This window comes from Lynx rufus, unplaced genomic scaffold, assembly GCF_022079265.1.
Source record: "Lynx rufus isolate CCGP_SWC_20201006 ecotype Redwood Valley unplaced genomic scaffold, mLynRuf1.p SCAF_5, whole genome shotgun sequence".
Lineage (NCBI taxonomy): Eukaryota > Metazoa > Chordata > Mammalia > Carnivora > Felidae > Lynx > Lynx rufus.
In genome coordinates, this window is record NW_025814867.1 from 30,756,049 (window position 1) to 30,772,276 (window position 16,228).

At 49.6% G+C, this 16,228-nt stretch overlaps 1 protein-coding gene across 1 annotated transcript in view; it reads left to right on the plus strand.

Moving 5' to 3' along the window:
* The first annotated feature begins 489 nt into the window (after positions 1–489).
* Positions 490–16,228, plus strand: part of EPHB1 (EPH receptor B1) — a 378,786-nt gene continuing 363,047 nt past the window's right edge. The window contains exon 1 of the mRNA XM_047100394.1: positions 490–597. Within this exon, the coding sequence (XP_046956350.1) occupies positions 490–597 (108 nt within the window). The remainder of the gene's footprint in view (positions 598–16,228) is intronic.

The window sequence follows — 16,228 nt, forward strand, 5'->3', positions numbered from 1 at the left end:
GTTTTTTAGTAGAGTCCAGGAGAGCCTAGGAAGTTCTTACTTTTTTTTTTTTTTTTTCATGGAGGAGGCATCCCTGCCTTTTTAAGGTGACTGGAACTATTCCCCCCACAACACACACACTCATACTTGGGAGTTGGAGGTTTCCTTGCCTGGGTCAGACAGAAGAAGACCTGTGGTCATTTCTCTTCACATGCACAGAAGGTCTTCTGCAGTGGGCCACACCCCTGGGGAAGTGGGACTGCCAGCCTGCACCCCAGGGTTGCATTTTCTGCTCTGCTTCTATGGCCTGTTCTCAGGGACCCAGGGGACAGGAGGGCAAGGGTTTTCCCTGGGTATATTAAGCCAGGAATGATTTGTCTCTGCAAGCACAGACCCATTTTAGGAGGCAAATACTCAGTGCTGTGTCCGAACAGAAGCCCATTATGGAGTGGTTCATTGCTTGCATGTTGCCACCTGCCAGAGTAGGGCTCCGGGGTCCCATTCGAAGGGATGTCAGTGCAGCCCAGTGCGGCCCAGGTTGCCCATAACACTGCCTTCACGAGACCTCCCAAGCCCTACATTGTTCCCTCCACGCACATCATCAGGAGCATCGCCCAGGTGCTCCTCTGCTGGCCCGGGGAACTTTATAGCCCATATTTACTATTCATTATTGTTTCCAAAGTACATCTTGTGTGATGCCTGTTCAGCGGTAAAATGGTTTTCCCCCCTCTTCTCCATGCAGTTACTTCAAAACCTGCTCCTGGCTGAGGGCGGGGGACAGTCCTCTTCAGGAAAGCCTTTGTGGTGAATGGAAAGGCACGGAAGCCTTGCTCACCTTTGCAGGCCGTGGTCTGGGAAGGAAAGGCTAAGTAAGGGCAGCCAGGGTGGCTCACTGGTCCATTTTGGGAAGTTGAAACTGAAACTTCTGGGTGTTTACCCAGCCAAGTCACCTGGCTGAGGAATGGTTCAGGAGGGTCATGTGACGGGAGTCAAGGCGAACACAAAAGAATCCATTTATTATCCTGGCAGGAAATTTGTTCTTTTGGATTCTGTAGCTGCAGACATAATGATTTCATTTCCTTCAGTGAAGGGAGATTAATGGCCCTTACCCCTGGGCCTGTGTGGACTGCCGTTTCCTTCATTTCCCTAAGTGTTGTCAACTCCGGTATGCCTGCCTTCCCATGGGGTCAGAGGGCATGTGCCGGTTCACGCTGATTAACAGAACATGGCCTTCCCTGTGGAAGGCTCCAGGATACCCGGAGGTGACCCAGGTTAAAACACACACATCATGGAAAAACACATCCCAGACAGAGAGGCTGTTCACAGGAGCCTCTGAGAATTTCCAGCACAAGTAGGGTGAGGCTTGGTTCCCCTCCTGCTTCAGAGGTGCCTACTCATCTTGTGGCTGGAGAAGTGAGCTGGAGCCTTGACTGCCCAGGAGACAGCTAGCACTAGGATGACGTTGCCATCGACCCTTTAGCAGTGTGACCTGGAGCAAGGTACCTACCTTCACTGGGCTTCTGTCTGTAAATGTGCAGATGATACCTACTGTCCCAGGCCTTGGAGAGGATTAAATGAGATCTGTGCCAAAGTGCTTTCAAACCAAGGTCCTCTCCAGGAGTGGTGGCAGCTCATGGCCCTTCTGGACTGGTGGCTGCGGGGAGGACATGCCTTGTGTCGAATCAGCCTTGTTTATTATACTTTTTTTTTCTTAAATTTTTAATGTTTATTTTTGAGAGAGAGAGAGAGAGACAGACACAGAACGTGAGCAGGGGCGGGGTAGAGAGAGAGGGGGACACAGAATCCAAAGCAGGCTCCAGGCTCCAAGCTATCAGCACAGAGCCCTACTTGGGGCTCAAACTCACGAACTGCAAGATCATGACCTGAGCTGAAGTTGGACGCTTAACCAACTGAGCCACCCAGGTGCCCCGAATCAGCCTTGTTTAAAGGACATGAGAAAGTGGGTGGATTGAATCTGTTGGTCTGCCCTGAGATGAGTTCAGGAAGAAGGAGGAGGAGGAAACCAGAAAGCCTTGGCCAGGGTGCCCCTCCTGGGAGTGTCACCGGGTGATCTGAGTGGCCATTTCAAGCTGCCTCCAGTGTTTCATATTTCATGGAGCAGATATCCCATAGGGGAGTCACATTCTGTGTTTGGATAAGGATCAGTGTTGTTTTTTTTGTTTGTTTTGTTTTTTTTTAAATCAGGCTTAAACAATTTTCTCTCCATGGCCTTTAGACATTGTGTGCCCTGATGCTCTGCCTGGAGTCAGGCCCTGGATTATGAGGCACTGTGGCTTCTTCCCACTGAGCCTGCTCATACTTGGTGCTTATTGGCTCTTTGCTCATTATACCATAAATTAAACCAAATGTTTACATTCCATAGAGATGCAAGGTGATTTATTGGGGGGAAAGTTTTGTATTTCCATATGCCTCAGTTTCCCACCTGTGCCTCCATTCCATCCCAGCCATGTACCCGTAATGGAGAGTAAGGAATTTCTTACGGTTTGCATGAAGAGATGTCAGATTGAATATCATGAAATTAAACTGAGTTAAACTGTGACAGAGCTGTTGAATACAGGACTGTGTGACCAGGACAAGGATTGTTCCCTGGGGGCCTCAGGAACAGGGTGAAGCTCTGAGCAGAGCTTTGTTTTAGGGGAGTCTTCCTGGAGGTAAGGGTGTATCTCGATGAAGCATTACAAAAAATACGTTAAATATGGTAACAGAGCAATTTTAATAAACATTTTACTTTTAATATGTTTATAGCGTTGTTAATTATCTCTCTAAGTGGAGAAAATAAGAGTTGTAGCACATCGAACAAAGATTGCTGATTAGGATAATAAAATGGAAATTTTAATCAAGACGATAACTTTAAGTCAAAGGGGGTTTTCTCCTAGGCTGCTGGAGCTTTCATCTTTATTAAACACCCCATTTATCATCACCACTCCATTCATCGTGAGCGTTAGATTAATATTGACAATTTAAAATAGAAATAACTTTTTCTGGCCATTATGGTGCTGATTTGATAATGGCGTTGGAGACTTTGAGGGAGCCATCACCAGCTGTCGCTTCCCCCTCTGCTGCATCGGCTGCCACTCTCCAAGCCAAGCCTCAAGTCACCAGCCACCCGGCAGGGAGGTCTTCTCCTGCCAGGAAGCTCCTCCATGCTACGCAGCCCACTGAAGCTCCTATGTTCTTCACTGAGAAAGCGAAAGACCTCTGCTGCCTTGAGGTTGTCTCTTCATGGTGGAAGTGTGCCCCGAAGTCACAGGCCTCTCTTTCCCAATCCAGTGGGAGAGGTATTTATGGAGTACCGGCCAGGTACGTGGACCGCCCACACAGGTGGGACAGCCCTGCCCTGCAGAGATGGTGCTTGCACCTAAGGCGGGAGGCCTGAGTGTCAGATGAACAGCTTGGACAGGTGCACCCCAGAGATTTAAGTGGAGGGAGGTTCTTAAAGGGTGGCGCCCGGGCCACCGGCAGCAGCAGGCACACCAGTGGTTGAGGTCCATTGACCCTAACCGGCGGTTCTCTGACTTCCAAAGGATCATCTGGAGGGCTTGTCGAAACCTGTTGCTGCTCCCCTACCTCAAGCTTCTGACCAAGTAGCCTCTGGGTGGAATGCAAAAAATTGCATCTTGAACAAGTTCCCAGGTGATACTGATGACAACTCTTGGAGAACTACTGATTTCGACTCAGAGAAGACCGCTGAGAAGAAGACCAGCAGGACTTCATGGAGAAGGTCCCTTTAGCTTCTGTGGGAGAAGAAGAGCCTCACCACGCAGAGACAAGGAGAAGGCCCCTGGAAGGTGAAGTGGCCAGAGTCAGACAGGGGAAGTTTGGAGGGCAGCTGGTCCCAGGGAGAGGCCTGGCTTCGGAGCCCTTGAGGCTGACACGGAGGTGGACCAGCAGGCGGACCTGGGGATTGGACAGGGGAGTTCCATCTCTGTCTCTGGAGAGGGGTGAGTGCGCAGGGGGAGCTGTTGCTGCCACCGTGATAACTCAGGGGGATCCTGAGGGCAGAGCTAGGAAATCAAGGTTGGTACCAGCTGGATGGCTGTCTCGGAGTACAGCCCAGCCCCCACCACAGAGACCTGTGCTTCAGGCCACGTTGTCCCAAGCCTACTGTCTGGGTTAATGCATTTTCCTACATTTCTGCCTTTGCTGGGCGGCGGGGGGTGGGGGGAGTGGGAAGGGGATGGGCGTGGATGCGTGTCCTGGAGCTCTGCTCCACACGCCCCCGCTTGTGCGGGAAAAGACCACCACCTTGGGAAGAGGATGGCTCCTGCCTTGTGCTGTGTCTGCTGGGCCCAGCTTTGGGGGTTCAGCCAGCAGCAGGGGCCCTTCAGCTGTGCTGGGAGGCTGCCCCTGACGGTGCTCTGGGGCACTGGGGAGGGGACCAGATCACTGACACCTGCATGGAGCTGCCTCCTCTTTGGAGCCACTTCATTCTTCCACCTTCCCCAATCCTCTAGGGCTTCTTAAATGTGCTACATGGCTTCTTAAAAAGCCTCTTTCTTTTCCTTGATCATAAAATTGCCAAGGAACAATGGCTGTCATTTAACACAGCAGCATTAAAGCTCCTTCCCACCAGTTACTGCCATGTCATCGCTGTTCCACATCAAAGCAGCACTGAGCTCCCTGGGGAGGAGAGAGAGGAGGGCCTGGCCTCAGTCCTCCCTGGTGCAGGGGGGCAGCCAGCCTGTCAGCTGAGACCTCTTCTGAGTGAAAAGGGTATCCTTCACGTTGGCCTCTGGGGAGACTGCCCTGGTCTGGGGCCTGAGAGAAATGAGGTTGGGGACCTACAGAGATGGGGTTCCGTCAATCTTCTTGAGTATCCTCTGGGCGTGCCCCCACTAATTGCTCTCAGTCAAGGGTGGGAAACTGGGGAGCATGGGGCAAGAAGGGGGCCATGTCCCAGGCATGGAGGTGAGAAGGGGTTATGGGGTCTGAGGGCTGATGTGGGAGTCTTATGCCAGCCCCTCATGCTGGCCCCAGAGGGCTTTGGGGATTGTGCCTGAGCAAGGAGGGGCAGCCTATGTCATGTGCCCACATGAGCTGTGGGGATTCTTGACTTCTGTTTAATGGGGCTGGGAGGTCATCATCCCCGCTAGTCCCCTTTCCTTGGGGAGCACTCATGGCTGCTCCATGGGCATCAGGAAGGCCGGACAATGTCGCCATGGAGCAGGGTCAGCCACAGCAGATGCTCTGGCTGGTGCTTACAGAGCCAGGAGTGTTTGTCCCCTTCCCCTTGGGGACAGCCCCACAGAAGCAGCTGGAAAGGAAATTGCATCACAATAGAAGGATGGGCCTTGACCTCCACCCCATCAGGAACTGCCTTTCTCCTCTCTTCCCTGTTGGATCACTGCCCTGTTTCCTCCTGGGCTGAAGGTCCGAGTGTGTTTGGGAGGAAAGGTGCTGGTTCTGTGTCCCTCCAGGGTCTGGCTGGGTCCAGCAGAGAGGGAAAGGGAGGTGGGGCCCCTAGGACTGGGTAGGCCTTGTCTGGAAGAGTCCTGGCTACAGGGAGGCTGCTGAGCAGTTGCCCACATGACTCCTTAATGCAATGCCACCTTCTCAGTGACAGGTTTCCAAGGCAATTAGGCCCGTGGAGAGACTCATCTTGGGGCCCTCCTTGAGGTCTCCTCCATTGTCCATTCCTCACAGCCTTTCCCCACAGGCCCCTAGTCCTGTGCATTCCAGCCTCGACTCCTGGTACTCCCCCTGCGTCCTCTCCCCACCGCCCCTTTTCTTCCCTTTCATTTTCTCCCTCACCCCTCCAGTTTCTCCCGTCACTCCCCCACCTCATCCTCCTGTAACTTTGTTCATAGAGTCCTCCTTTTCCGCTGATAGGCTCCCCTTCTTGGTGGATGTCTACCTTGAACTCCACACATATTTGTATGGCAGGGTTCATATGGGCTCTCTGCACTTTTGCAGTCATGTTCCTCGGGCTACTGCAAGTTCATTGTGGGGGCAAAACCATGCTCACTGTCCTCGGGGCTCTGCCCCATGGGCACCGTAGCCACTCTTCATGGCCAGACAAGGGATAGTTTGTTTCAGATCTGAGGTTTGCTCACATGTTGTCTTAGAAAAGAAAGTATAAATATTAAATCTCCCTTGTTATACATTACGTGAATTATGTTGGCTGAAAATCAATTACGTTGGCTGAAAATCATATAATGGTGCAAAATCTTGGGGGAAAAATGGGGGGGAAAAAAGCAACCTATAACCTTGTTTAGTATTTTGTAACTATGTCCATGCTCAGAGCCAAGCCATTGTCCTTTGCTAGGGTCTGGAGACCTGATGTGTGTCCATGGACTTTAGGATGAGCCCAGGATCTTGATGCATCCTTCTTTGCTCGCTGTTTTGAAACTCTGCCCAAAGGTGGATTTTCAGTGGAACCCCAGGGCTATCAGGATCTGTCCAAGTTCAGATTATGTGCCCCGCCCTCATCCTGTGCAGGCGGCTGTGCACTTAACCCACCTCGGGGGTGTTTTCCTACCTGTTTTAAATGGTCGCCACAGGACAGTGCACCGCCATCTGGTGTCATCCACCTGCCTCCACCTCTCACCACTGTCCTCCTCAGTGGTCCCCTCATCGGCTGCCCACCCCTCTGGCAGTCTGCCTGGACCCTGAATCTGCAGCCGCAACACACCCTGACACTCCCACCCTGGCCAGCAGCATTTTCACAGATGGCTCTGTTAAATCTGGATGGGTTCCGAAGGTGTTATTTGATTTCTGCAGCCCTCTTGTGCCAAGACCATATGGGGCTACAAGGAGAGAAGGGCAGTGGGTCAGGCACTTACTCCTTCACCCCCACGTCCCCCTGAATTTCCTTTGGGCACCGTCTTCGTGGTATTTTTTTAAATCCTTTGTGGTGAAGTGATGGGATTTTGCAGACAATTTTTGTAGGTGCGTTCAACTGCAACAGAATGTATCACCCTTACCAGGAGGAGAACGTGAAGACCTGAAAAACCACAAAAGTTAACATTTGGAGAGGGTGAAGCTGCTCTCGTCTGAGATTTGGGGTGCAGGTGTCCATGTGTGTAGTACATGTGGAGGGGGAGAGACACACACAGACATACCCAAGCACCCTGATTACTAATGTGTGTTTTAGGAAGAATGACTGTCCCTGTCTTCAGCAGAGGGTCACAGACCTGGAGTAAGGGACAGGGACTAGGAAAATCCATGCTGGCTGGGGTCAGGATATCCCCCACTGTTGATCTTGCTGCCTGCCAAACACAGTGAGAATGGGGAGGCCCGTTTCCCACCCTGAGCCTCACGTTCCCATCCATAAAGTCAGATGGGCAGATGATGTTACTGGCAACTTTGACTTCCTGTGACTCTCACATCTGAAGAACAGGAAGGAGTGGAGCTGGTGGTGGTTGGAAAAAGACAGAGAGAGAGAGAGAGAGAGAGAGAGAGAGAGAATAGACAAGGCCAAGGAGTGGGAGAGAGAGAAGCAGAACAGAAGATGAAAACAGAAGTGGGGACAGACATGGAAGGGAAGCCAAGACAGAGTAAGGTGAATGCTGCCCTGGAAGCTGGTGGGGTTAGAGGGAGAGAGGAGGGCCGCAGGGCAGAGCTTGAGGATCCGCTGTGTGCTTGTGCTCTCAGGTGACTAACAGCCCTCGCCCTGCCTGGGTCAGCCCGAGGAAAGTCAGAGCAGGCCACTGGCACCCCTGAAGATGCTTCAGTTCAGGTGGTGGCTGGGGCAGCCTGTCACAGTGGACCTGGAAATGGAAAGGAATGGCAGACGAGTCAACAGATTTTAGTTAAGGGCTGGCTGTGGGAAGGAGGGGAGAGGGAGTTGTCAGATATGACAACCAGATTCCTGGCTTTTATAGCCGATGGATGATGGTACCACTTGCTGAAATGGGAAAGGTTGGAGGGTTGCCACGTGTGGGTGACTTAACATGGAGGTGTGGATCCGGGGCTCGCAAGAGAGGTCTTTGATTGGGATGAAGGTAGAAAGTTGGTGGCCATGGCATACAGATGGGGGCTCCCCATCACAAGCACCATGGCCCAGCAATATTCTTGGCCCCTTCTAATAGGGGTGGGGAATAGAGAAAGCTTTGGGAAGAGAAGGCTCTGCGCTCCACCACTCAGAACTGAAGCCAGGTGGAAAATACTGAACATGGTTCCTTATAGGAGCAACATCACATCTCTGTGAAGTGCGTTCTCCTCAACCAGGACCAGAGCGCATCCATCATGGAGTCTTTCTCAGGAGCTCATACTCAGCCCCAGAATCCTTTGATAGAGCAGCTTCTATCAATTGTGACCTCTGTTGGTGTTCAAGCAGGCAAACGTGTTCCTCTCCTGCCCTGGAGATTAACCTGAGGCTTCTGTGCAAAAAAGTGGTGTTTGTCTTGCTGCAAGCCCCAAGGTGGTGTCAGGTGGGACTGGCTGGGACCCTGGGTGCATGACAGGTCTGGGAGTAATTGTGTGATAGGAGTTTGCAGGAGGTGCTCAGTGAATGTGTGTGGAATGAACAAACGTGTAGAGGAGTCGGTGTCTGCAGCCTCTTTGGGGCAGAGGTATAGGATCCTGCCTCATGACCTAGGGGACCATGCTGAGCCAAGCCGAGCCTGGAAAGAGCCAAGCTAAAGGAGGAGGCTCCTTGAAAGGTGATCTGTGTCCTCATCTTGATCCTCTAATGTCTCCCTCTGGATTAAGTCAGATCCACCGTGAACCCTATCTCATGGTTTCCACTCCTCAAGGAATTGCTTTTACAAATGCACTACACTTTGGCGAGACATCATCAGCCCGCGCTGAGGGGCTTTAAACGAACAGCCCTGGGAAACTCTTGGTGGTGTTTATTGTGAGTGTGTCGTTGGCAGCGTTCATTGCATTACACAGTGTCCTCTGTGAGGGCCCGTGGGAGGCATTTGCTTCAGGCTTCCATATCAAGAACGACTGGGCTTTTCTGAGCAGCCATTTAGTTTATGTCCTGTGGACCCCCTGACCCGTATAACTGATCAGGTTTTCCTCATCCAGTGACCGCTAGAAAATCCAGCTCTGGATGTGTGGTTTGGCCACAGAAATGAGTTGTCTTAGCTTCACTGTGGGCTCCAATTTATGTCTTCATTTTTGGTTTGGCTTTTTCTTTCTTGCCTGTGTTTCTTTAAAGGCTTTTCATTGCTTTTCCTCTTATTATAAGACAAATATAGATGCTCTACAAAAAGTTAAGAAAATATATAGAAAAGTGTAAGGAGAAAACGGAAGTCATTTATAATGCCCACCCCCTCCTCGTGGCAATCTATTAAATTTTGTGTTTAGCTAACCTGTGACTTTCCTATACATGCAGGAGCATGCAATACATAAGTGTGCACACACATGCAGATTATTCAGAAAATTTCACCATGTTGTGTATAGTGTATGGTAACTTAAAAAATAGCAATGTATATTTTTTACTTGGTTACTTAGATATCTTGTAGTATTGTACTTAATTCTTGTAAGACACCCTACATCTTCTAGGATGGAGTGGATTATAAATAAAATAAGATAAAATAAAATGTAAAATTTAAGGTAGAGACTTCCAGGGAAGTTTTGGAACCCAGAGTGAGGCAAGGCCTGCAGCAAGTTCTAGAGAAGGGCCCATAGGGGCTCCCCAGAAACTGGAGGCTCTGGACTGGGGTGAGAGCTGCCCCTGGGGTGGAATTGCCCTGGCAGGCTTGCCTCAGGTCCTTGAGGGGGGAGTTGAGCACATTGGAAGAAGCTCAAAGGTGCTCATTGGATTCCACAGACAGATGGGAAGAAACTTACCTGTTGAACCTGTAACAGAATGTTGGGGCAACTATGAGGTGTTAGAAATGGGGAGAATGTCTGTCCTCTGAATGACAACCTACCACTCATGTGAGCAGAGATATCAGAAGTCACCTTGAAGCAACAAGCTGGCTCCTGGATAAGATGGAGCTGTTACCTGAGTATACTAGCTGTAATGGGAATAGTATTTTAGAAATATTTCCTGATATATTCTGTGTCTGTAGGTTGTTTATTTCCCTGTAGTCCTTTCACCAATGATACTGGCGGAAGGAGACGGGAAACATACTGCACAGCAGAGAAAAAGGAAGATAGGACCTAGAGAAGTTTCTGTTTCACTACTATAACTCATGTTATTGAGCCCTGACCCAGTACCAAGTACTCTTCTGTGTATGAGTATTTACCATTCAGTCCACAAAGCACCTCTATGAGATGGTAGTATTGGGGATTATTCCCATTTTATAGATGATGAAATAGAGGAAGAGAGGAGTCAAGTAACTTATTCTTGGTCATGGAGCTACTAACGTATAGAGCTGAGATCCAAAGTCAAGTGGCCGGACACAGACAGCAGCCTTAATTTATGAGGGCCTAGGGCCCACTCAGGAATACAAATAAGAAAACTCTCCTGGTTCTTGGAAGAAGACAAAAAGAGAGGAAGACAAGGGTGGAACTGAGTGTCAGGGCCCCAGAGCCCCACTTTGAGATGGGGGAAGGTTCTGGGGTTTCCAGGGGCCTGGAGACCCATAGACAGGTTTGGGGGAATGAATGTATGGGGAAAAGCAGCAGCTGGGACCAGGCCTGGAGTGGGGCTTCATCAGGAGTGGGAGGTGCCCTATGCTGGTACCCATGAGCCTGATGAGCCAGGCAATTCAGCGTCCCCTCAGAGAGCAGGCCTGGCGATCAGCATGGGTGGGGCAGGAGCAGACAGTCACATCCCATGAGGACAGCTCAGCTTCTCTGCACCCTGCTCCATCTCAGTCCTAACAGAGGTGCTGGAAGTTAAATATACCCTGGGTTTTGAAGACTTAGTATGAAAAAAGGAATAAAATATCTCAATAATTTTTATATTGCATGTATGCTTAATTGGTAATCTTTTGGACATAATTGGAATAAATAAATTATTAAAATTATTTTTACTTTTTTATTTTTCATAATTTGGTTACTGAAAACCTTGAAATTATATATATGACTTGGATTACATGTCTGTTGGACAGCACTGGTTTAGACAAGAAGGAAAGATTTAAAAAAAAAAAAGGTTTTAATTTTTGCACTGAGCTATGTGAATTTCTATTGTGAAAATGAATCTCGAGAAAGAAAATAGGGGCAGTGTGGGAATTGAGATCTCCCAAGTGACTAATTGGGCAGGGTGTTGTGGTAAGGGCCTGATGCCAGGCAAGCGGGGAAAGCTGAGTGAGCCGGCCCCAGGGGGCAGTGCCCGGCGAGTGCCAGTGGGGCCGGCTCCTGGGAGAGCCCAGGCTGCCACTGACCCAGCATTAAGCTCAGATTTTGCTCATGCCTGTCTCCTCTCTGTCTGCTCCCCTGGGCATATACCCTCCCTCTTCTTTTAGAGTCTTCTCCTTCCCTCTGAGTTCCTGCTTCCTCCCAGCTTGTCCAGCCCTTCTTCATGTCTTCCACGTGGCCTAGCCTCCTGCTAGCTGCCTTAGCCCTGCAGGCTTACTTCAGAGTCCTGATACAGGCCTACTGGTAGACGAGTCATGTCTCTCAGCAGGCAATGGAATAGCCACTGACTGGCTGAGGGTGTTGGCCTTGGGCGCAGTGCTGGCCTCTGATCCACTCTGTGGCTTCCTCTGTTTGGATGCCAACTTGGCATGTGCCCCTGAGCAGAGGGCAGAGAAGTTGGGCCTGACAGCACTGGATAATCGGGGGATAGGGTGGTTAATCATGAGAACAGAAACAAAGACTGGCAGTGTCCCTCTCAGCACCATGTTGGAGGGCAGTGCTTGTCCCAAGCACCTGTTCAGAAGTGATGCCTGGTATATCCCTAAGGTAGAGGTGAAGGCATAGCCTACTGGATGCTGATGCTGTTAAGTATTTAATTCTGCCATCAATTTCCCTGTACCTGTTGGATAATGTGACTGTCTATGTAGCTTGTCTCTAAGGAGAGAGTGTGTGCTGGTGAGTTAACATAGGTTTTCTGGCTACCTGGATGGTTACTCATTTCATTTAGAAGCAACACATTGACATCCTGGTTGTACATCACGCTTTGTGAATGTTATTAGCAAAAATTACCATAGTTGTGGGTCTGACTTGGTCTGGGGTAATTTCATGAAAGATGATGCCAATTTGGTAAGCTTTGTGGAAGCTGTCCAGGGGGCCTTAGACTGTTCTATACCCCCCACCTAAGTCTTCCAGAACTGCTCCAGGCTGACAACTTTTTTTGCAAGCATTATGGTCCCATCAACATTATCATCATCATTATTGTCATCTCCAGGAGATCACCGTAGGTTGGGGTGATAGGCTCTCCCTGGTTGGGGCCCAGAAACCTGTTCTGCAATCATCCCATGTGCTCATTTCGTTCCCTAACTGGTTGGAATCAAAGGCAATGCTTTGAGTGTATTTATGTGAGCACTCACAGTGGCACGTGGGAGGGCATCTGGGGCTACCATAGCCGAGTAATTAAACAGGAAGAATATATCTGATGTCCAGGTAATTACTGCTGAACATCTGCTAAATATGAAGTTTCATTGATGGCTGGTGTTGTTAGGCATGGAAGTGATGGTGTGTTTGCACTCAACATGGCAAGGGATGATTTAAAATCTGTTCCCATCAGCAGCCCACAGAGCAGCCCCAACAGAAGGATCTTGGAGCTTATATAACCTGACCCAAAAATCACTTCCAGAAAAGGGCACAAGAAAGCTTCTCTTCTTTGGAAAGGCAGCTAGAAGTAACAGCACGAAATGACAGAGGCACAAGAAAGGACTGTTGAGAGCTGGTCAAGTCCACTCATCTGACTGTTGAGGAAACTGGCACAGCACAGGGAGGGCAAGTGACCACAGAGTCAGTGATGGCACTGGAGCCAGGACCAGCCAGCCAGGGTCTCTAGCCAGGACATCCCCCCCGCGGGTCCTCAAAGCCCAGCCTACAGTCCCCTTGGAAGCACTGGGCCGTCCCCACCAGAGCGTGGGAATCCTGGGTGGGCTCCAGCTCTGTGTGCTGCACAGTCATGTGTGGGGCAGGTTGCTTACACCAAGTCCTCCTTACGTGCACAGCCACATGAGCTGAGACCCATGGGGGAAGTGGGACGGAATTCAGGGAGGTGTTACCTCTGATTTAGAGGGCTTTTTCTTTCTCCTGTCCACTTCCTTGGGGCAGGAAAACACCCTGCACTTCTCCTGATTTCTTGTGTCCTTCTTCTCAGCAGCGTCTCTCAGCTAGCTGTTTTAGGCTCTGACCCAGGGACATGTGGTATCATATCTTCTCTCCTCCCTCTCTCTCCAATTATTGCTCCTCTTTAGGCCTTGCTGGATGACCATCAAACGATGGGCTCCAAATAGCAGAGAAAATTCTTCTCAAACACAGCCTTGGGGTGGTGGTTATCAGAAGCCAAAAATGAAACTCCACCCCACTCATCCTGCTCGAAGTTACTTGGGTAGTGGTAGGAGCTTCCAGCCTGTTCTAGCTCATTCTGGTCAAGATGTGTGGCAGGTCTGTGCCCTGATCTGGGTTCAGTGGTTCTAGGCTTGAGATCTCTAGAGGGCTGGTCCCAGGGTGCTGCTCTCTGAAGCCTGATGCCCCCAAGCCCCTGGCTGAGACGCCTGCCTTCCTTCCGCATTCAAGGACCCTTCTGTTGGAGCCTGCAGGAGCCAGTAATAGGATTCATAGCATCTTCCTTCTGAGACTCAAGACCCTGTCTTCTGTCCCCTTGGAGCCTGCCAGCTGCACCATTAGGACTTTGAATTTCCCTATGCAAGAGTAATCACTCATTCAATTAACAGGCATTTATTTGCAAATTTCCTCCTTTTTTAAAATAATGATTTATGTCACAAAATTCCTAAGTTCATTTTTTTTGGTGTTTCCTCTTCCAGTCCAGATGCATATAAATTTAATGTGTGTATTTTCCTTGTTCTATATAATCTCTGTAATTTTCATTTTAGATAGCTTTGTCATAGTCCGTCAAGGGGCTACATAATATTTAACCACTCCCCTGTTTTATGAAATTGGGATAAATATATCTGTATTTAGCTTTCCTTCATACTGTTTTTTATTTCTTCGGGTAAACTTTGAAGAATGGATTATTTTGAATGCCTTGATAGCTGTTGAAAGTACAGAGCTACATCATATGTACGTTTAAGTGATCTTAATTCAACTCTAACAAAAGGGAAAATGTAGAAATACACACACACACACACACACACACACACACACACACACACACACACAGAGGGAAAGGGGCACAGACTCTGCTGACCCTTCAGCCCGCCTCCCTCCTGCAAGCCTCCCATTCTGGAAGTGTCTCCCCACACCCTAATTAAAGATTCTGGTGTTAAAGATGCGTGGTTTTTGTGTTCTCTGGCACCTAAGTGTATACCAACTGCTTCATCTGGCACTCAGCCAAAGAAAGAGGCCATCTGTTTCTGGGCTGCTTGGAGATGTGGAAAGATGACATGGTGGTCTCCAGTGTGGTGCCTTCCTCACTGACTCTCAAGGACAGTTTTGACCATAGGGACCTTCAAACCTACCTAACCCTGGCACACGAAACAGCTCCACTTAATGCTTTCCAAAAAGGTTACTTGGTACTGTCACTGTGAGTGACACTGGAGCCTGTCACCAGTCATCACGCCCACCATGCACCCAGGCTCACCCCAGATTTAATAGATGAAAAGTAGTACTTCAGGGCTCACTGTTTAATCTGCATATGTTTGCTGCCTGTTTTGTTTTACTTTTTGTGGTTCCCCAAGAAGTGCTCGGTGTGCAAGAGGCAGTGAGGAGGGGAGAGTATGAAGAATGGGGCACATGGCAGAAAATCGGTGGGCTGGAGTGCCTGGAGGAGGGCAGGGCTGGGTTTGCAGCTGGGTTTGGGATCATGAGTGAGTGCAGTGGGGAATGGGGTCGGGGAGCACATACATGCAGAGCCACATTGGGGTCTAGAAGAGCAGGGGGTGACTTTGGGAACAGGAAAAAGGAGATGCAATAGAAAGACAATAGTGTTCTTCTAGAGTTGGTGAGGGCCAGGGCATTTAAGAAGGCAGGCTAGTGCGTGGAACGTGTCCAAGACCACCAGCAAAGGGGGGTGCAAAGAGCAACCTTTGCAAGCTTGTTTCCTGGCATGGTGGGATGGAATCCACATCACCAGGGACAAGGAGGAAGTGGACCTCTAGGTATAGACCATTCACCTGAGTTTCAGCAACCAAAATTTGAGAATTTGCAGTGCCAGCAAGGGGAGGCAAACAGCAGAATAAGGGGAGCCATGCCAGGTTCCAGAAAAAGAACTGGAAAGGAGGTGTATGGAATAGTTAGGGACTGGACGGGGCCAAGGAGAGACAGGAAGAGAACCCCTTCACCTCCAGAGGTGGCAAAGATGTGTTCAGCACTGTTGGGCTACAAGAATAGCTCACTTGTAATATGGCGGTCCTTGGGCTTCTGACCAATATTTAACTTGGGTATTCATTTTGGAGGAGTCAAGAGGAGCCCTTAGAAATACTTAGCAGCCTCCCAGCCAGGCCTGGGGTGGGGCCTCTGCTCTAGGGATTCCTTATAACGTTTATCTTGGTCTCACTGCTGCCCCTGCACATGATCAATTCTCAGAGTCACAGACACTGCTGAGCATCATGGGTGATGGAGGGATGATGTGGTAAGTAAGAGATCATAGGGCTTGCCTGGGGCCTTGCCTGTCTGCCAGGAGCATGTGGTCCAGTGCAAAGGGTGATGGGGTTCAGGGACAACACCACCTGGGTGTCTCGAACTGGGGTTGATGTCTGGGAGAAGCACCTGAATCTCTGGGGAAGGAGTGGCTGGGCAGGTTTGGAGTTGGGGCCAGCAGGAAGGGAGAAGGAGCAGTTTGAGTTGGCCCAAAGAGGTCAGAAGTGTGTATCCCATGGATTTCCTTAGTCTGTCTCCCTACAGCCCTAAAATAGACTTATACCTGTCTTAACCATGGTTTTCCCCCAGGGCTACTGGCTTGTTTGGTCATAGAATTACTTTTATGGGCAAGCTATTATTCTTTTTTTTTGGTTTAACCTTTGTAAGGTCGAAAAAAAAAAAGATACCCAATTAGAATAAAGCTTCAATTAAATTGAAATATCAATTAAAATATATCATCAATTAAAATAGAATACTAATTAAAGTGCTTCCAACCATAGCAGCCAATATGGCCCGGTGGCCTGGGGCACCAGTGTTGGCCATGGGTGGCTAGAGGGTCAGTCAGACATGTTGCTGTACCTCTTGGGGTTTGGGGATCAAGAAGGCTGGCTTTCAGCCCTGGGAGCAGGACGTCTCTCTTGCAGACTTCCTCAGTTCCATGGCACAGTTG